Source organism: Salvelinus sp. IW2-2015, linkage group LG25 (genome assembly GCF_002910315.2).
Source record: "Salvelinus sp. IW2-2015 linkage group LG25, ASM291031v2, whole genome shotgun sequence".
Classification (NCBI taxonomy): domain Eukaryota; kingdom Metazoa; phylum Chordata; class Actinopteri; order Salmoniformes; family Salmonidae; genus Salvelinus; species Salvelinus sp. IW2-2015.
In genome coordinates, this window is record NC_036865.1 from 4,903,923 (window position 1) to 4,926,898 (window position 22,976).

The 22,976-nt window shown below is 42.0% G+C and overlaps 1 protein-coding gene across 1 annotated transcript in view; it reads right to left on the reverse strand.

Annotated features, from left to right (window-relative positions):
* The window catches only part of LOC111951617 (sorbin and SH3 domain-containing protein 1), a 73,577-nt gene that overhangs the window by 34,897 nt on the left and 15,704 nt on the right, over positions 1-22,976 (reverse strand). Inside the window, 12 exon segments of the mRNA XM_070434876.1 lie at positions 54-103; positions 8,722-8,805; positions 10,452-10,566; positions 12,362-12,458; positions 12,898-12,933; positions 15,907-15,984; positions 16,155-16,215; positions 16,845-16,999; positions 17,900-18,047; positions 18,367-18,476; positions 19,541-19,657; positions 21,783-21,878. Coding sequence (XP_070290977.1) covers positions 54-103; positions 8,722-8,805; positions 10,452-10,566; positions 12,362-12,458; positions 12,898-12,933; positions 15,907-15,984; positions 16,155-16,215; positions 16,845-16,999; positions 17,900-18,047; positions 18,367-18,476; positions 19,541-19,657; positions 21,783-21,816 — 1,085 coding nt within the window. The 5' untranslated portion in view covers positions 21,817-21,878.

Consider the following 22,976-nt stretch of genomic DNA (forward strand, 5'->3'; position numbering starts at 1 on the left):
GGAATGGATAAGCATAAGACAGAAGCATAGAGGTAAGAGAAGCATGGACTTACTACTGCTGTAGTTCGGCGGGTGTTTCCAGGGGGCTAAAAGAGGGGGCACTCTGCAACAGACCAAACAAAGAAGTCATTGATAAATCCACAGGAAGGTCTCTTCCAGCTAGAACAGATGCAGGAGCATTAGCTGTCGTGAGGTTCTCTTCTCTCGCTCTCCTGTGTCTGTCTGTAGTCTCTCCAACGCCTGGGATTCTTAGCTCTGCTGGACGAAGCTTTTACATGGAGGCGCAAGCGTGTGTTTTGGCCGGCATGCAAGTTGGAGAACAAGCGGCAGTGAGGAGGGGTGCAGGGGGGTGGGCGTGCATCGGTCAGGGGAGGGGGCCCATGCGTGGAGGGGGCTCTTACTCGGCTCAGCCAATAGGCTGGTGTCTCTCACAGAGGGCCTCTCTTTTGTCTGGTATTGAGTCACTCTCATTACCACTGGACCAGACCGGGGGACAATTAACCAGCTGGTGGTGCAAGCAGGCCAAATTACACACACTTGTGCACACACATACACACAGAAACACACACACACAAATATCGTCACAGTATAATGCAAATAACAACAATTCCTGAATACAGTAAAAGCAATTAGAAACGGTGTCAGACATTTACAATAACACACAAATAAAGTAAAACCAACACAATGACATATAGTATAAGCATACATACATAAACAAACAAGGAAGGGGTGTTTATAGGACTGCGCCGTGCGAGCTAACAACACACGTTATTTTATTTGATGTTATTCTGGGGAGGTTACTAACCACAAAACACAGGGAGAGCCATTCGGTGGGGGGGGGGGGGTAGCACCCGCTAGCATTTTGAATGGTTTAGAGCTCGCTAATTTTAGCCCACTGTTTCTGTTGCTTTTCTCCATGCGACGTCACAGAGTGTCAAAATAACAGACATGACATGCGGGCTATGAATAAAAGCACAAGTGTTGTTTGCAAATGAGATTGCACAATCCCAAGCGCCAGCCTGGTCCTTCTCATAACACCACACGTCTTCACACCCGCCCCATCTCAAACAGACGACCAGACCAGTAGCATACGGCACAGGCTTATTTCCCACAACATTCATTCCCTCTGGTTGCCAGGGGAGGAGGATCATTAATAACCTTTCAAAATGAATGCCTATCTTTATAAGACCAGCATTCAGCCTGGAAGGTCTATAGACTAATCTATTTATAAAGCCAAATGTTCCACGGGCACTTCACCCCCTCTTCGAGAACATGCCACTGCCACAGAATTGTCTGTCTTCTCACTTTCTTGTCCTTATATACCTCTCTGTCTGACAGAATTGGGTTCAAACAGTATTGATAATCATTTCAAATACTTTAGCTGGACTTGATTAAGCTTGCCTGGCACAATGGAGCCAATAGAATAGCTGCAAAACTGCATTCCACACCCATCTGGCACTCCAAGCAGGCTAAAGTAAGCGCTCAAATTGAACCCAGGTCTGCTGACTGAACTCCAAGTCCCTCTCAACACGGGATGAAATGAATGGTTTCTCGTGCTACTTGTGGTTAATTGAGCTGACATTACGCTGCTCTGATGGAAAATAAACAGGAAATAGAGGTGAGAGGCTTATCTGAACTAAAAGAAGTAGATCTCATTCTGATTATTTACAAGAGATTTACAAGCCTGGGGATTCTCAGCAATGTACGTTAGATGTATAGATACCAGTGGAGGCTCCTCAGAGGAGCAAGGGGAAGGCCATACTCCTCAGTGAATTTCAGAAAATTTTAAATATTGAAACATTAAAGTGTAATATGTAACTTTTTGGGCAACCCGACCAAATTCACATAGAAATGTGAGTTACAGATCTATAATTCCATGTGAAAGTAAGTCTAAGAAGCGGTAGATCTGTTCAATATGTGCTATTTATATGTTTGGTTTTTGGGTCTTCTACTTTCGGTGTTACACCAGCTTCAAACAGCTGAAACAATATTTTTCGTTATGGGAAATGTATTTCACAGCAGTGATTCTCTCCACTATACTAGCTTATTTTGTCACATAAACTGAAATTAGGCAAACTATTCGAGTTATAGCAACCAGGAAATGGTGTAGAGATTTCTGCATAGAACAACTTTTAAAAAGTTATCCTTTTTAGATAAATCTATAGTAAATATATTCACGAACCAAATAATTGAATAAAACACACTGTTTTGCAATGAAAGTCTGCAGTAGCCTCAACAGCACTCTGTAGGGTAGCACCGGGTGAAGCCTGAGAACAGCTAGTTTCCATCCTCCTGTGGGTACATTGACTTCAATACAAAACCTTGGAGGCTCATGGTTCTCAACCCCATCCATAGACTTCCACAGTAATTTTGACAACTTCCAGAGGATGTCCTCCAACCTAGCAGAGCTCTTGCAGCATGAACTGATATTTTGTCCACCTAGTACTGAAAGCATAAGCTACAGCTAGCTAGCACTGCAGCGCATAAAATATGGTGAGTAGTTGACTCAGAGAGAGAAAGACAATAGTTGAACAGTTTTAAACAAATTAATTTCTTAAAAAATGAAGGAGAAACAAGAGAGAGAGAGAGAGAGATAGCTATATTTCACTTTCTCTTTCACGTTTTAGCTAGTGAATACAGCTAGCTAGTTTACCCTACTCAAACACCCGGCTCAAACAGAGAGAGATGCCATGTTAACTAGCTGGCTCTGGCTATCCAGCACTGGAACTTTTCCATGTCAAGGTAAGCTTTTGTTTTTATTAATTCATTGCCACCGGGACCTGCCTGTGTAACTGCTAAACTGCTTGCTGACTGTACACAGTACTGCATGATTGTAGCGGGTTTACTAATGCATTAGTTCTAGCAGCTATGTTGACTATGATGTTAGCTAATATGGTGACGATGATGTAGGCTGTGTGTAGCGGTTAGCGGTTATGATTTGAAGGTTTGGCTTTGAARGTTTTTTTTCGCCTGGTCACAGACAGCTGATGTGTTGTACACTGAAGTCCACAAGCGAAGAGAGAAGGTGAGAGGAGGAGAGCGCGTAGATGCGAGAAGGAATTAACGAGCAAAGTGATCATGCTGTTTGTATGTGGCTGCTATGAAAGTGAACTGTGTTTATGTGTGATCAGGGGTGTATTCATTCTGCCGATTCTGTTGAAAAACTTGTCATTAAATGGAAGCAAACGGAACGAAGCGAGAATAAATATAGCAGAATTTGTCCAATAGAAACTCTTGTTTGCAACTGTTGGACTAATGATTACACCCTAGATCAGCTAGATGCAGGCAAAGGTGTGCAAGGCAGTATTGAATGTGTCACTGTCTGTCACCTTGATTTCAAAATAATGGATCTTTCATTCATAGGCTAGGTTGTAGCAACGTATGACGGGTATAGGGAAAATTAGAGTATCGTGTAGTAGCCTAAACCTATCGARGTTACATTTAGATGGGTAAATGGATTATGAATGACAGTCATCCAATATGCTGTAATAGAAATAAGGTCATGCTCATTAAAAATAGTATCGTCCTCCCTCATCTTAAACGGCACTGATACAGTATAGTCTATGGGCAGGTTGACAGAACAATAAAACGTTGAACAGAAACAGACATGCTTTGCAAAGGTTCACCCATATGTTGGATGCCAAATATGATTAACCCTTCAAATCAGAAACATTCCATAAAAAGTGGACTACAAAAGAACGCCACTGAAGATGGAAAGTTCATGTGCATGAACAACTGTCACTAGCATGCCAAGATCCCTGAAGTCAAACATTGATTTTGGACAGATATTGCAGACATCTGACGTCTCTTTGTGTAATGTGTGYTTTCAATGGAAATTATGGGACACATCATTTTAGAAGCGGTTTACCAATCTGGGTGAATGAAGGTACCGTGAATTCCTTTCCCCTGGCGCGTCAGAGGAACACTGTTTTAACATTGTTTGCCCAATTTCATACGCCTGTTTCCAAACAGGTGTCTGTGATGACTCAAAGAAATGTACTACTTTGCTGGTGGGGGATATATATAGGCCAACATTGCAGGTTGAGGTGCTATGGGCTTTGTTTATTTACATTCAAAAATAGGAATCATGAGTGTATCACTATGTAATGGGAGCCTTTCCTTCGAAAAGTGAATCCTCATTTAGACAAGTTCTTATAAAAACACTGGCTCCCCTAGCATGTTGTTACAGCTGTATCCTTAACCCTCTCCACATAAAGTGCTTAGAGATAAAGGTTCATTATGAACCGGGTGGCTCGAACCCTGAATGCTGATTGGCTGAAAGCCGTGGTATATCAGACCGTATACCACGGGTATGACCAAACAATTATTTTTACTGTTTACGTAAAAATAATACGTTGGTAACCAGTTTATAATAGCAATAAGGCACCTCTGTATCCAGCCGTTGAGCCTAAGAACAGCCCTTAGCCGTGGTATATTGGCCATATACCACACCCTCTCYTGCCTTATTGCTTAGGTATATAACAGAGGTCATATATGAAAACACAATGAGCTGATGGGATTATGGGTTACTTCCGGGCGAACATTAAGGTTGTGATGGAGTATCATAATGGAATGGCACCCTATTCCCATTATAGTGCACTACTTTCCACCTGGGTCTATAGGGCCCTGGTCCAAAGTAGTGCACTATATGGGGAATAGGGTGTCATTTGGGACTGAGTATGACTCAGAGTATGACTCACAGTGGTCAGAGTCAGACACTTTATCAGTGGTCCCACATGCAGCTGCCCCCTCAGTGACAGCGTTCACTAGACAGACTAGTCACTGACGGAGTCACTCAGTCGGAACACAGAAGGCCAAAATGTTCTTCCTAACCGTAAATATGTATGGCATTTTGGCTTCCGTTCCGCCTTGTATATCCACAGAGCTGTGATTGAACGTAACTGTGATCATACGAATGTCCAGACCCCTGACTGTGACCTCATACATAAGTTGTGACCTTTGAGATGTATTAATGCTGTCTCTTATACACATCTAGATGTGTATAAGAGACAGGGTCTATAGGGCCCTGGTCCAAAGTAGTGCACTATATGGGGAATAGGGTGTCATTTGGGACGCAGCCCATCAGTCAGGGTATGACTCAGTGCAAAGACTGTGGTTAGAGTCAGACACTTTATCAGTGGTCCCACATGCAGCTGCCCCCTCAGTGACAGCGTTCACTAGACAGACTAGTCACTGACGGAGTCACTCAGTCGGAACACAGAAGGCCAAAATGTTCTTCCTAACCGTAAATATGTATGGCATTTTGGCTTCCGTTCCGCCTTGTATATCCACGGAGCTGTGATTGAATGTAACTGTGATCATACGAATGTCCAGACCCCTGACTGTGACCTCATACATAAGTTGTGACCTTTGAGATGTATTAATGGTTAATGTGATTAAACAATAATATTAATGATTGATGTGATTAAACAATAATATCACTGCATCTATCTGGTTATTAGTGATGGGGGAAGAAATCGATACAGATACATATCGGGATAATATTTTTGACGGTATATCGTGTCGTTTTGACAATATTTCAATTTTCTTTTTGCGCTAGTTTGCTGTAACCTGTACCAAAATTCCAGTATTTTTCCGTCATAGCTTGTTCTCCATCTTCTTTTTAAATAGGGAGCCAATTTGTTTTCAACGTTTGTTTGGAACATCGAATCGCAATAAAATCACAGTATCGAATCACAATACATATAAACTGAACAAAAATATAAACGTAACATGTAAAGTGTTGGCCCCATGTTTCATGAGCTGAAATAAAACATCCCTGACATTTTTTATACACACAAAAAATTGTTTCACGTCGCGTTTTATATATTTGTTCAGTATAGAATCACGAGAATCGCAATACATATCGTATCGGCACCTAAGTATCGTGATAATGTCGGCTCATCAGGTCCCTGGCAATTCCCAGCCATACTGGTTATGACCAGGCTTTTGGAGCAACAGGGATTGTGATTATAAGACAATGTCCTACAAAAAAATTCACTTTATCTATTGTTAGATRATTATGCTGTCAAGAAACCATTCAGCTCTTGGACTTAACTTTGGGAAAAATATTAAGAACAAATATTGTGAAAGAATACTCAGGTTTCCTCCTTAGGTTGATCATCATGTGTTACATGGAGTCTAGACTAGCTAGACCTTCCAAGAAGGAGCCATCATCCCATGAGCACTCTAAGAACTCATAGATTGAGTCGCCATAATCCAGACGAGATATGCCAATTTAAACCCAATGTGCCAAGGTGTCTAGCCCACCCCTTGAGGGTGAAATACCAGGTGTATCTGGAGCGTTGAGTCAGTAGATCATCAAATTGAGCTAACCTGGCAACCATCCACGCGCCCTGAGACATCTCGCTTGGAGGCCAAAGTTTCTAGTACTACCCACTCCTAACCCTKATATAACCAACCAGGAGTCGCCGGACAGGAGTTGCTGGAGTCTGAGACGGACAAGACTTTCCATGGATGCCACTGTGACTCAAAGAGAAGGTTGGGAAGAGGAGAAGGTGTGGTTTCCAGGCAGACTCCAAGGTGGAGGTTGGCCCTGACTGACTGACTGACTGACTGAGCAGACGGCAAGGAGACGGAACATCTGTTTGTGGCAGCCAGTGAGTCTGAATACTTGTCTGGTGCCAACTGATGCCCGAGGCATGTAGCCTACCGGTATTTATCAAAGCCACCCACCGTATCTCAAACTTCTGAATCAACCTTGACAACATGCCCTCCCTTGGAAAAGTTACTATAGTAAATTTACCAGTCTAGACAGCACTCCTGATTCAATAGGGGCTGTCGTGTAATGCTTGCATGGGTACTGTTGGACCCTTTTCAGGCTATAGGGCTGAGCCAAGCCATTTTGTGCTGGCCTGGTTTTATATACTACTACTGTATAGTTGTRWGACACTGTACTGGAAAGGACCARGTGAAAGGAAAATATCAGAGCCAGCACAATACAGTTCGGGTCAGCATGTAAGTATGAAAAGGGTATAACAGTTTTGATCTGAGGGTGTTWCCACAGTTGAATCACCATGCCCAGGACTCTGGCGTTTGCTATGTGTACCCATTTGTAGGGTTCCCATCAATGCAAACACAAAAGTTCCACATGGGTGCTGAGTTAATGACATGGTACAGAGGGCATGGTGCCAGTGTTGGCATAGCCGGGAGGATCCTGTTGTAAGGGACAAAATGCAAAGATGGCTTTCTGCCTGATACAGCCATAACAGCTGTGGGATTTATCACTTACATGTATTCTTCCTTATCATATACAGTGGCAGTAGGACACCTAACCCGAATTGTATTGGATATATAATTAGCCTCGCAAATGGACAATGTGTAAAATTGCAAATCATCAAATCACCGGATAAGGCCCATGTCTACTGTTAGGTCGTCATACAATGTTCAGCTGCCAACATAGTTGATATAGCTAAGTTACAATCCAAACTCAGCAAGCCTCACAGATGAAGAGCAGGTGCCAATATTTACAGGATGAAAGTAGAACAGCATTTTACAAAGACAGCCCACTTTCGGGTGTTACTGAAGTCAAAAGATGGGAGTTGACACAGAACATATAGAACGTGCAAAATAAAATAACAAGCAATGATAGCGATGATGGCATGAGCATTGCAAACAACCTAATAGCCATGAACTGCGTTGCTTTGCCACAGACCCACTTGTCTGTCACACTTCTGACTGAGAGTAGAAAGAAAAATGCGTTGTATATACAATGACAGAGCTATATCTAGAGTTCATTGAGTAACTATAGAGCTGGGAAAAGTGATCGCAGGCAAATTACTCAAGGTAAGGTCGCATTGCGAGATTTTTAGGAGGGGATAACAGTTTGTTTATATTCAGTAAASGTTTGCAGATGTGAGGTAAAGTTGTTGGAGTAGTCCTTACAGACAGACATATMCTGAACAAAAATATAAACGCAACATGTAAAGTGTTGGTCCCATGTTTCACGAGCTGAAATAAGAGATCCCAGAAATCTTCCAAACGCACAAAAAGCTTATTTCTCTTCAATTTRGTGCACAAATTTGCTTACATCCCTGTTAGTGAGCATTTTTCCATCTTGTGCTGGGGACAATAAAAGGCCACTCTAAAATGTGCAGTTTTGTCACACAACACAATGCCACAGATGTCTCAAGTGTTGAGGGAGCGTACAATTAGCATGCTGACTGCAGGAATGTCCAACAGAGCTGTTGCCAGATAATTTAATGCTAATTTCTCTACCATAAGCCGCCTCCAACATAATTTTAGAGAATTTTGCAGTGCGTCCAACCGCAGACCATGTGTAACCACGCCAGCCCAGGACCTTCACATCCGGCTTCTTCACCTGCGGGATCATCTGAGACCAGCCACCCAGACAGCTGATGAAATTGAGGAGCATTTCTGTCCGTAATAAAGCCCTTTTGTCGGGAAAAAATAATTATGTTTGGCTGGGCCTGGCTCCCCAGTGGGTGGGCTTATGCCCTCCCAGGCGCACCCATGGCTGCACCCCTGTCCAGTCAAGTGAAATCCATAGATTGGGTCCTTATTAATTTATTTTCAATTGATTGATTTCCTTATATGAACTGTAACTCAGTAAAATCGTTGAAATTGTTGCACGTTGCTTTTATATTTTTGTTCAGTAGTTTGTTTAGGCATTTAAACATGGATGTTATTACCACATGCATCGTTTAAATACACTGTCACTTTAAGACAGCGACCACTTACCGCTTTATCAAACTGCATCTCTGAAAAGAATCTATACCAAGGCTCATTCTCTATATCTACATCTTCTGGGCTAATGTGCTGAGTCTACAGGGGCATGGCAACAAGGAGAGGAGAAAGACACAGAGAAGACAGTTCAGACAGCACAGAATTTACAGACACAGGCAGTGAGGCTTTGACACATTCTTGACGTGATCCAGACAACACTCCCACATTCCTGACATGCTGAATTTCTAAACAAAACATTTCCTAATCCAAAGGAATTCCTGGAGATTGGTCTTTATGACAGGTGAGTTGTCCAAGGCGGAAAAACAAGTGGACATTTCTCAAACGTATAAAGACGTAGAACGCATATTACGTGTGACATCAGCAAATCATATTAAGCAGTCGTCAGAATCGTACTCGACCACAGTGTGCAGTCTGTGCACATGTGTAAGAGAAGACACAGACGTGTGCTTTCATAGGTCCCATCTGCTTCTTATGATTGTATCCCTACTGAAATCGTATTATTCTACTTCTTAGAATGTGAATGTATCTCCTAACATGTTTATGTATAGTATATTTCAATCATCGAGCCACAATGGCAATAAGGAAGACCATAATTCACAGAACAACAGATATACTAGGCTAGATGAAAATAAGAGACCGAATAGCCTTCMGCTAATGCTGCCAGGAACCTGACACAGAACCACAGACCGTGTCCTGTAATTAAAGAAATTGTCACGTCACATACAGTGTCTGTCTGACAATGGTGGAAAGCATTAGCAAGGCCTTGATCTTGGGGGATGGGTCCTAACGCATAACAGCTCACCATAACTGAGCTCCAGACAAACAATGATTACATTATGATATAATCAAATAACTATTGTACTGTAGAGAAGCATCTCTGTTCTCTTCTGTATGAGCCACACAAAGAGGCTATCAACTAAACCAACTGTCAGCTAAAACCCATATGCAGCATTTGTTTAAAGGCCCACTCACTAATGAATCTCATGAGACATTAATAAGTGATACTGTTTAAGAATCAATGGGTGTATGTCATCGGAAAAAAATTGACTGTAAATATCAGTGGGCCTTTAATGCCCCTATCACAGTGGGCCATTAATGCCTCTATCACAGTGGGCCATTAATGCCCCTATCACAGTGGGTCATTAATGCCCCTATCACAGTTGGGCCCATTAATGCCCCTATCACAGTGGGTCTTTAATGCCCCTATCACAGTGGGTCATTAATGCCCCTATCACAGTGGGCCTTTAATGCCCCTATCACAGTGTGCCATTAATGCCACCCGGATTTAGTCCTTTCAGTTGAACCCGGGTGGCATACACTGTATTGGGACACTGATCTACAGGTATTCATACTGTCAAAGATAATGAAAAATATCCATAGCATTTTTTGTCCATAAACTGTGTACTGTGTCAGACTTATTTTCAAGAAGATTCAAGACAATTTTTGCTGTTGAAACACTGCAAGACAATGGCCAAGGCTTGTAAGTGATACCTCCACACCACCAGCTAGGTCATCTGTCATTGTAATAGTATCCTCCTTTAGCAATGTTGTACACATGGCAATTCAGTCTACACATACGTACGTTACCTACTAGAGCTGCCCTAGTTAGTGAAGCAGCCACCTAAGCTCTTAGAGGGAAACAGCTTACACAACATGCGTAGAATAGAGACTGCAGAGGCAAACACAGAATCACACGCGTGGCATTGGGAGCATGGCTGTCGTACCTTTCTTTCCAGTTTCAGCACCGACGATTTTCCTGGCTCGTACTCGAAGATGCTCTTGGGCTCGGCACGGTACTTCCTGGTGTCTACCTTTTTYTCAGGGGGCTCCCAGTCGTTCCTGTAGGGGGGAGGGGAGGAGAGAGCAAATCCCTATTAAGTCAAGCAGTCTCCATGGCAACTAGCTGGGGCTAGTTTTTTGGGTGACAGCTCCATCATCAACAGTGTTTTCCTGTACAGTAAAGCTCGTGCCCCTCCCACTCTCCATCTCTTTTAGTCTCCCTCTCTCTTTCTCTCTCTCGCGCTCTCTCCATCAGAGCTGTTGTAAGAGATTATTTAATAAAGAATCAAATGTATGGTCATGTCAAGGCACGAATCAAATCATGCTAGCTAACTAGATTGAAATAAAGACCCTAGCTGCATTTCCTGAGAGAATAGACCACAAGGTAGGGGTGGCAGATAGCCTAGTAGTTAGAGTGTTGGGCCAGTAACTGAAAGGTTGCTGGATCGAATCCCTGAGCTGACAAGGTAAAAATCTGTTGTTTTGCTCCTGAACAAGGCAGGTAACCCACTGTTCCCCGGTAGGCCATCATTGTAAATAAGAATTTGTTCTTGTTCTAGTTAAATAAATATTTAAAAAAAAAAATATATATATATATATATATATATAAAAAGTGTGGTTAATGAATTTGCTTCAGAATATACAGTGAGCTCCAAAAGTACTGGGATAGTGACAATTTTGTTGTGGGTTTTAGCTCTGTACTCTGGATTTGAAATGATACAATGACTATGAGGTTAAAGTGCAGACTGTCAGCTTTCATTTGAGGGTATTTTCATCCATATCGGGTGAACTGCTTAGAAATTACAGCACTTTRTGTACATAGTCCCCGCAATTTAGGGGACCAAAAGTATTGGGAGAAATTCACTTATGTGGATTAAAGTAGTCAAAAGTTTACTATTTGGTCCCATAATCCTAGTTTGCAATGATTACATCAAGGTTGTGACTCTACAAACTTGTTGGATGCATTTGCAGATTTTTCTGGTTGTTTTTCAGATGTAAACAACTGGCCCTAGTGTTGCATTAAATACTTTTACGGAAACAAATGCTTTCTATCACACTGAGACCCAGCAATAAAATGTTTTCCTGTCTAGTGGACATCAGTTCTTGGTCCGTATCTCTMAGGACATGCAAGCCACTGTGTTAAGTCCTGTTGTCCCTTTGAGAGGGACAACTTTATCGTCCTGGTTGTTAAAAGAAATGTCTGCCGTCAAAATTAGCACATTTTATGGACATTTGAAAAGAAGTGTGTGTAATTATTAAMGATACTTTTTTGATATTCAAATGGTTTCTAGTAAGTGAATATCTCAGGAATAGTTAAGTGAGTTGTCAGGACTGTGTAATAATTTTGATCACATTAAATAAGAGCTAAATAAGAGCTTATCAAGAAATGTCCTCTGTGGAGGACACACTATGTTTTTCATCTCCTGTACCCATTGACTGTAATGTCACGGTTTTCATATTTACGTCCTAATTTTGCACTTACAATAAAAGAGAAATAACAATATTTTTTCACATTGTTTTCTTGGTTAAATGATTTTTTTTATACCCCAAACACTTACTGTATGTTATGTAACAATGTAATAAAAGAAATAAAATTAATCTACACTTTTTGGGGGGGCTTCAGGAGGCTGTTACCCCCATTACTTATGGATCAAACTGCTTATCGTCGGCAAAGGCCGAGCTGTTCACAAGGGGATGCGTTTTTGGTAGCACTTTTAGATGAGGGACTGTAATGAGATACAATAAGAGGTATACGATTATATTCATTTAAGTAAGTTCATTGGGTTAAGAGGTCTTCGAGGACACACTATACTCCTGTCCATATTTAAAGGAGCYGCAATAGGAAAGGACTTACCTTTTGGCAGGTTTGAGGGAGGAGGACCGTGTTGGCACAGGCATAGACGACCTATGGTCAACTTCAGCAGCACCTTTTGACCGTGGGACCGCTTTCACTGAAAATAAACACACAAGAACACCAGACCCGGCTATGAAAGCGGCTTGTAATGTTTTGCTTAAACTGAAATACATTGAAATCTTTCTCAGTGTCTAAAGTGTTCGTGTAGSGGCTCGTCCTCACAATTTGATTGTACAGCCAAATTTAAACAAGATCCAAAAACCACMCTATTGAGATCACATTATAGATATTCTGTTATATATATATTTATATAATAGAATATCCAATCCAAATTGCCTCGACTCCCAGTCTTTCATCCAAAGTCATGAAGAGACATTCAATCTCAATCTCTACCATCTCAATTTAAATGTGGCGTTTGTTTGTTCTTGGCTTTTTATTCATGCACTTTGAGATTCTTTTCTGTAATAAAAAGCGCCATACAAGTTAAATCAATTCTTATGATTCATTTCTGAATCTAAGGGGATGACAAAACGCACCATCTTCCACATAACCACAGGGCGAGTGACCCTCATCTGCAACAGAGAGAAACACCATTATTATAGATAGACTATAAACATGCACATACTAGCCTGCTCCACTGGCAGTTCCACTTGTACACGTCTATGCTATGCAATGTTAACCAAGGGTGGGTGACCCCATCTATTGTCTGTTAATAGGCTTGATGTAGTGGTGCTACATATTAAGATCCTCAGTACAACCAGTAGAGGTCGCTTTGATAGCAGCAGTGCCACACTATAAACGACAGAATTCTGGGAACTGCTTACTATAGCAATGTTACAAGCAGTGCACTTGTGGAACGGCAAAGTCAAGTATGTGTTTACTACGTTAATCAACTGCTCAAGACGGACTCCTTAACGCATCGTCGAAGATATCTAAAACAAAAGTGAGATTAATAATAGCAATTAAATGTTTTTAAACCAAAAAGACATCTACAACAATAGCTTTCCGGGGGGGGGGTATAGTTTTTAAAAACATCTAATCACGATACCTGAAAATCAATATTCATTGTTAATTCAAATACATTATGCTGACATACTATAGTTTGTTGACAAGAAATTTGTGGAGTGGTTGTCAAACGAGTTTTAATCACTCAAACCTAAGTGTATGTAAACTTCCGACTTCAACTGTATGTATTCCATACATTTCTGCTGTAACGCAGGGTACAGCCAGAGCCGTATGTAATACATCCAAATATAAGGCTGTAAGGCCGGGTACAGCTCTTCAAAGGGCACAGTACGCGTCTCTTCCTCCTCTGTTAGTGCACAGTACAGTATGCCCTTAACTCCATCAGGTCAGCTATTACACTTCTTCAAACACACTGTAAACAGAGTGCTTTTCAGAGGCTGTCAGACAAAGCACTTTGGAAGACGCATTGACATATCATCATGAATAAGTAATGCTGTTCTTGGAAATCTTGGAATAGCGTCCAATTTTCGTACACACTTTCTTTGATCAATTATTCGATTGATAAATTGATTGACTCAGTAAATAACCAGACATCAGGTTGCTTGGAAGCAGTGGTACGGTATCAGTACGGTACGCTATTGTAACAGTGGTACGGTATCAGACCCCTGGGGATCCCAGTCTATTGTAACAGTGGTACGGTATACATGAGCAGAAACAAAGGGAAAATAAGTAGATCTGTACAGAGCATATACACTGAGTACACCAAACATTAGGAACACTTTCCTAATACTGAGTRGGGATGCCGGCCTATGTTGACTCCAACGCTTCCCACAGTTGTGTCAAGTTAGCTGAATGTCCTTTGGGTGGTGGACCATTCTTGATACACATGGGAAACTGTTGAGCATGAAAAACCCAGCAGCGTTGCAGGTCTTGACACAAACCGGTGCACCTAGCACCTACTTCCATACCTCGTTCAAAGGCAATTACATTTTTTTTGTCTTACCCATTCACCCACGGAATGGCAAACGTACACAATCCATGTCTCCACTTCATCGACACTGATTGATGTAGATTTAACAAGCGACAACAATAAGGCATCATAGCTTTCACCTGGTCAGTCTATGTCATGGACTGACCATGGACTGACCATGGACTGATCTATGAACATTAGCCGTTCCTAATGTTTTGTATGCTCAGTGTATACTGTACAAAACTGCATGCAAGGTGATGTAGGCCTACATTAGACATGCTTGGCATTCATGATTTAAAAACAACTGTCAACTGTTAGATAGTACAAACAGGTTAATAACTATTATTTCAGTGGGTCAATACAGAATAAGTGAATACACATGCACACACAAATAGAGGGCTTTGCACCAACTAGACCGGTTTACAACTTAGTGTAGTGTAAAAATGCTGATATACTGTACATGGAACACAGACAGTGTGATCTACTACCGCCTGGATAGTACATACAGAGCCTCTCTGTCATGCTTGGTTGTTGTAATACATAGCACTTGAGCACCATCTAGTGCAGGGATGGGAAACTTTATTGGGGGTAGGGGCCACATAAAATCTGAACTCATCATGAGGGGCCGCAGTGGCTCGCGGTTCTGCGTACCCACATCCTTACCTACACATGCAGTCAGAGCCTGCCTTAGGCTTTTGGGGGCCCTAAGCACATTTTGGTTTTTCTCTCCTCTTAACAGTGGAGAGAAAAATATGACGTTTTAGAATTGCTTTCCTGCAATTCTACACATTTTGCAATGGGGCTTAGAGAAAATTTAGCAATTTTGCGATTCTACAGATTTTTCCATGGGGCAGAGAGAAAAATTGCAGTTTTACAGCTAATTTCCTGCAATTCTACACATTTTGCCTTGACTTATAACATGTTAATATGATATCTGAGTGAAAGTGACATACAAACCAATGCCCCCCCCACCCGGTCCATCATTTGACCATGATTACTACAAGTTTAGATAGCTGGCTAGACTAAAGACTAGCTTACCAATACATAAAACAATCGCTGGCATGGGCTTATCGAACGTCTGTCATTGACTAACAAACCACGAGAACAACTGCTGATGCACAACCAGATTTTGAAATTGCACCTTGCGTATTCTACGATTCTAACTCTCAACAGTAAGTCGGGACCCTGATTGAGTTCCATTTTAAATTGATCCACGGGCCTACAAAAAGGGCTGCCAGTTGCCCATCCCTGATCTAGTGTCTCAAACGTTCCCAATCTATCTCCAGTACTGCGTCTTTTGATCGCTGATGAAATGTCTGTTCATGAATATATTCATATTAAAAGATGAGCAGAGCTTACAATATATGGTCCGTGAATTAGGTCGTGCAAAACGGTATTCATGTTAAACATTAGTTCAAGTGTATTCATGGCGTAGTCTTGTATTAATCTCACTCTTAGTTTTACTGAGCAAACCAGTGGTCCAATTACTGACCCGTTTTCAAGTCTATCAAACAAAAGGAGAGTCAACACAGTCATAAGGGCATTATAATGAAGGGATTATACATGATTAGTAAAGTCAGGAAGTGGAGCCATGATTGCTATCGGGTACCTGTTGTTTTCATCTGCCTAGGATCATAGGATTCAGGGAATATGTAGGTGGGGCGATATGGGTTTTCCTCAACAGGTTCTGAGCGAGGCGACGGAGACAAAAAAAACACACAACGTGACAACAACGAACACACTCGCAGACTCACAAAGACAACGGGCTTGACGGAAACAACAGACACGTGGGGTCTACATCAAATCAAAACACACACATGAGAACAGGGAGTCCGATTTTTGMTATGATCCCCTTACCTGGAATTCTGTGTATCTGTTTAAACATGTTCTTGTACCAGTCCTTGGACTTATCTGTGTTCTGGAAAAAAACATATTCATGTTATTTATCATATTTAAAAACAAACAGGGGTTCTGACAAAAATATATAAATGGATTGGCATTTGGCAGTGAGGCATATCGTTTTTTCACCACTGTACTCCCTACCTAAGCATTAAATGAAAAATGCCCTGTGAAGGGGGCTTCCGAGTGGCGCAGCGGTCTAAGGCACTGCAGTTCAGTGCTGGAGGCGTCACTACAGACCCTGGTTTGATTTCAGGCTGTATCACAACCGGCCGTGATTGGGAGTCCCATAGGGCGCTGCACAATTGGCCCAGCATCATCCGGGTTAGGGTTTGGCCGGGATAGGSCGTTATTGTAAATAAGAATTTGTTCTTACCTGACTTGCCTAGTTAAATAAAGGTTACATTTTWWAAAAATTAAAAGGCTACAGATTATTTTTAAAAGGCACAAGAAAAAAAAAGGGACTTACACTTTACACACAACTCATAACATCTGGACTGTACACTCATAGGTGTGTCTTCTTAGCCTGATTCCAGATCTGTTTGTGCTGTATACGACCATAGGAGTTGGCTATACAGCTCAAACAGATCTGGGACCAGGCATGCTACTGTCCTCTCTTTATACAGTAACTTCATATTGTTTTCTTACCCGTACTGGCACGATGGGCTGGTTCAGTGGGACCAAGACACGGGATTGAGAGTACCTCATCCTCTTGCCGTCCATATCTGGGTGTTGCCTTAGTTCTCTCTCTGTTCCAACTACAGGTCCCGGATCAGGCGATTTGTCCCTCTCTGGGGTGGGGTCTGAAAAAGCCAACATTGCTGTGTCAAAGGGAAGAGAAGTGCTACAGTGGGTCCTACCAGTCAAAATCTGCCCTGGCAAATAGCTCTACATACCCCATACGATCCACAAGCATACTATGCAAACYATATACAGTCATTTCAATGGTAAAACATGATTATGAACAGATGACACGAAAATACACACAGCAATTGAGATAACGAATTACAAAATGCTTTACAATGAAAAATGTAACCCCCCCCKAAAAAATATAATAAGTGCAGCAATTTATAAGATAGCTTGGTATTGTTATGAAGTACTCTTCTTATGTAAGTATGAAAAATGATCCAATATCTCAGAGCAGGAGCATGAAAATGCGTCACATTGGGCCGACATGAGGCTGACAGCAAACATATTTAGGCACTGTTCAGGCAGCAAGGGGTGAAGGTAGTAGATGGATCCTGCTCATTCGAGACTACACGGAAGAAGATGGACTGAAACAGGTAGGGGCGATTTTGAACCAACAAACGAGCTAAAATCGACCATATTATCAGGTAATGAAACTAAAGCCAGCCAGCAGGAACTAAGATCGAGAAGAGGAAGCAGTGGACAAGACACAAGACGCTCCAGTGCATACCTTCCATATTAGAAAGCTGCCTTTGTTGCTCTGTTGTGAGGAGAGGACCGAGATGGACAAAGGACAATGTAACAATGCTAATCAAAGGGGTCAAGTCTGAGCTGCTTTGAGCTGGTCAATCCATGTTGGGAAACATACAGTAAAAGACCAATCAGCCTTCCTGCCAGTCTCACTTGACTCTCTATTCCAGGCACCTACATTCAGAATTTAGTCCACACTCAACAGATTTCATGGCAATTTCATCCGTAACCCACATACAGAACTACCCAGAATCAGGGGTCCTTACCTCTGTTGTGTTGTAGCAGAACTATGTTTGGGTTGACAGTGTTAGTGGTGGATGGGTAGGCAGAGGTGGCCTTTGTGGACAAAATATAGTTCTGAATGTCAAACGAGGCAGGAATCTGGGGTTCTTCTGTCTTCACAGGTGAACTTCCCTGGTAATGAGTGAAGAACACTTGTGAGCGATGCTTGTTCCTTTCTTATATACACGTTTTTGATAATAATAATAATAAACTGGAGTTGTTGAGAGTAGTTGAGCAGGAACATATTCTGGTTAGCTAAGAAAAACACAGCTTTTAGGCAATAACTTCAAWTGACACATGATAAACAGCAAAGATACACCAAATACGGCTATTTATATCACGCTGAAATGTGATTTTATTCACATTAAAACAAGCATGCAATTATCAAATGTATTATCCCATAAATGCCCAAAATAGGGGGAATTAACACAAATCTTAGATGATAACGCACCTGGGCTTGAGTTCTGTTGACTGTAGGTAAATCAGCTGTGATGTCGTGGAAGCGTCCATCAGCCAATCCCATTTGAGAGCCGTCTCCATTGATCTGGCCAATCCAACCACCTGAAATGATCCCAAAACAATCTCAGTTTGGCCAGCGAATAACCGTGCAAGACGACCAGAAACCTAACAATACTGAAAGATACACAAACAAACCACTGTACTCTTGGCAATCTTTGTCTCTTGGCAATTAACACGTTTCAGAGATTAACACCAAACAACAAACAGGAAACGATTAATCCTCAATTAAATAAATCTCCCGCTGATCCTGCGGTGACCAAACGCTTCCTATAGCGCTTTTCCCGGACAGAGATGCTAATATCTCCATGGAGAAAGAAACCCAATGATTCTCCCACAATCTGTGAACTTTGTCATCAGAACAAGGCGCCTATTCAGTGGTCTGTAAAGGCTGATTGTTCCAATGGCCTTTATATTCAGTCTCAACAAKAATTAAAGCATCTCCCCAAAAGCCTTGGCCAGTTTAAAGCCCAGTTGTAACGTGCTGAATTCAACAAACAAGTCCACAATTAAGGCCCTGTTTCCAAAGTGCAGTGTGGGCAGGTCCGAACGACAGTTTTTTTTGACAAAACACTGGAAAATATGAGCAATCATTGTCAACGATTCTCTGTTGTGCTGGGCAACCAAATATAAATACACTTTCAAATGTGACAAGTTATCTCACTTTAATATCAAAACAACAGAAATATGTGCATAAGTGAGTCCAGCTGTACTTGAAGTACAGTATCTCAAGAATGTTAAGACTTCTGTGAACAGAAAAGCTTGGCAAAACAGGGAATTTCCCTCCATATGCATCAAGATAGCAAAACAAATGACAAAATAGTCATTATTGCTAGTGAGTCATACTATGACATAATCAAGATATTACAATGTGCTATTTTGTTAACGGGAACATTTCCTTCCAGTTTGCCTCATCAGCTATATTACTCCAGCTATACATCTGGCCTCCAACTTGTCCCTTTCACCGAGCTATGCTGGCGTTTCCCTCGACTCTGTAGTCGAAGGAGAACTCCACACAATACCAGAGATATTAGATATACTGTACATATGTACATGCGCTGTAACATCTACGAGTTTAGAGAGCCGCTTCAGCGTTCTCTTTGACTTACTTGGTGCCGTGTCAACGTTTGATTCTTCACTGACGCAGTCCTCGTCGTCTATGTGGACCAGAGTGGCCCTCAGAGTCACGACCCCCTTCCCTTTACACACCCTTGTAGGGTCCAGCCCTATAGATAGATAGGACAGGTACACACAATGATGTTAGCACCAGACTTTCATTGGATCTTCACAGTCACTCATTGTTCAGAGGCAAAAAGATGTGTGAAACATCCTCACAGACACGCATTGTTTGACTCTATTCTCAGAGTGATCTTCAGTAATCACCATGAGACACAGTTCTATTGCCTTAGGTCCTGAGYGAATCCATGTTACTTCACGCCCCAAATTATAAAAATAGAATGTAAATGTCAAATCCAGGCCAGCACTTTAATACTCCCCTCATCCATATAATTAATTACGCGCTAACACCATGAGACAAACTGAAATGATCCACACACACAGACAGTGTGGTGAAGAAGGCGCAACAGTGCCTCTTCAACCTCAGGAGGCTGAAGACATTTGGCTTGTCACCTAAAACCCTCACAAATGTCTACAGATGCACAATTGAGAGCATCCTGTCGAGCTGTATCTCCGCCTGGTACGGCAACTGCACCGCCCACAACCGCAGGGTCCTCCAGAGGGTGGTGCGGTCTGCACAACGTATCACCGGGGGCAAACTATCTGCCCTCCAGGACACCTACAGCACCTGATGTCACAGGAAGGGCAAAAAGAGTATCAAGGACGATAACCACCCGAGCCACTGCCTGTTCACCCCGCTACCATCCAGAAGGCGAGGTCAGTACAGGTGCATCAAAGCTGGGACCAAGAGACTGAAAAACAGCTTCTATCTCAAGGCCATCAGACTGTTAAAAAGGCATCACTAGCACAGAGAGGCCGCTGCCTACATACAGACCTGAAATCATTGGCRACTTTAATAAATGGAACACTAGTCACTTTAATAATGGCACTTTAATCATGTTTACATATCTTGCATTACTCATCTCATATGTACACTACCGTTCAACATTTTGGGGTCACTTAGAAATGTCTTTGTTTTTGGAGGAAAAAAATATATTTTTTTGTCCATTAAAATAACATCAAATTGATCAGAAATACAGTGTAGACATTGTTAATGTTGTAAATGACAATTGTAGCTGGCAACGGCTGATTCTTTATGGAATATCTACATAGGCGTACAGAGGCCCATTATCAGCAACCATCACTTCTGTGTTCCAATGGCATGTTGTGTTAGCTAATCCAAATGTATCATCTTAAAAGGCTAAATGATCATTAGAAAACCCTGCGCAAACTGTCTCTAACCAGAATAGAAAGAGGAGTGGGAGGCCCCGGTGCACAACTGAGCAAGAGGACAAGTACATTAGAGTGTCTAGTTTGAGAAACAGACACCTCACAAGTCTTCAACTGGCAGCTTCATTAAATAGTACACGCAAAACATCAGTCTCAACGTCAACAGTGAGGAGGCGACTCCGGGATGCTAGCCTTCTAGTTTTCAGCTGTGCTAACATAATTGCAAAAGGGTTTTCTAATGATCATTTAGCCTTTTAAAATGATACACTTGGATTAGCTAACACAACGTGCCATTGGAACACGGGAGTGATGGTTGCTGATAATGGGCCTCTGCACGCCTATGCAGACATTCCATTAAAAATCTGCCGTTTCCAGCTACAATAGTCATTTACAACATTAACAATGTCTACACAGTGTTTCTGATCAATTTGATGTTATTTTAATGGACAAAAAAACATGCTTTTCTTTCAAAAACAAGGACATTTCTATCTGTTGCATCTTAGCCTATGCAGCTCTGACATTGCTGACATTGCTCATCCATATATTTATATTTATATATTCTTATTCCATTCCTTTACTTAGATTGGTGTGTATTAGGTACTTGTTGTGGAATTGTTAGATATTACTTGCTAGATATTACTGCACTGTTGGAACTAGAAGCCTAAGCATTTCTCTACACTCGCAATAACATCTGCTAACCATGTGCATGTGACCCCCCAAAAAATTGATTTGAGTCAGTCACTACATCCAATTAGTACAACTGTGTTGTAACACTGGCAGAGACACTATAGTAGCTTATTATTGTTGTTTAACATGGATGCAGATGGTTAACAAGTGATCCTCCTCGGCATATCCAGTGCGTCGAAGGTGTCCTAGAGTTCAGGCTGATGAAAGATAGATGAGAGAAGAGGAGGAGGTGGCAGAGGAGTTAATGAGTGTGTTCACCTGCAGACGGAATCAGATCAGGAGAGCCTTTCATGCTTGTCAGAGGGGTGATTCTGACTGCAGACACACAGCGAGGACCTGAGMGGACCGGAGGAGCTGCCAAAACAACAGACAGACACAGTGTACAAGTGTAAGCTGGGGGCAAATTCTCCAAAGTGAACATTAGCAATGGTAGTTGCATTGGCAGGGAGGGGAGTTCAATGCATCAAGGGGCAAAACAAAGCGGATGTCTTTTTGTTAACACTTGAACTGAACCCCTGGGTGTAAGTGAACCTCAGCAAGGAATGGTCAGCAAAATAGAGCTATAGTACACCTGTGTCTTTTTCTATTACAACATATTTTGGGACATTAGCTGATGCTGTACTACTTAACATTGTATGTTACGACATACGCAACATCCTGATGAAATAAATAACACCCGTTAGTTGACAGATAGCAGCGAGGAGAAGTGTTGACACAGTGAGGAAAGTGGAGCTGGAAGACAGATCGCAGGGAGGAGATGATAGTGGCAGATAGGGACACACTGCTGCAACAATGACCTTTGGAAACATAAAAGACAGTAGGCCACTGTCCTTTTCCCGACAGAGAACAGAACTACAAGTGTACAGTAACAGATGCTGTCGATGATTACTTTACTGGAATATCAACCACGTAGCTACATCACATACAGAATTGTGATGAAATCTTGCATGTTGCCATGCAACTTTCCCTCTGATGATGAGTAGTGGGTGAATACAGTATTTGTGTCCCCTCCACCTAAGCTGTCAATGCCGCAAACGGATGCAATCACAAACTCGGCCCATGCTAACATGTAGCCTACTGTATGTCAGCCCTCCATCATAAATAAGCACTTTCGTTGTTGTTCACTGCTTTTGATTGTTTCTCAATGCTTAGCTGATTGACTGGAATGTATGGTTAGAGTGGTGTAACATTTGATTGGCCTATTTCTTGTATGAGTAAGCTGCTGCAATGATACAAATTAACTTAATCATTGAGGGCTCCCGAGTGGCGCAGCGGTCTAACGCACTGCAACTCATTGCTAGAAGTGTCACTATAGACCCTGGTTCGATTCCAGGCTGTATCACAACCGGCTGGGAGTTCCATAGGGCGGTGCACAATTGGCCCTGCGTCGTTAGGGTTTGGCCAGGGTAGGCCGTCATTGTAAATAAGAATTTGTTCTTAACCGACTTGCCT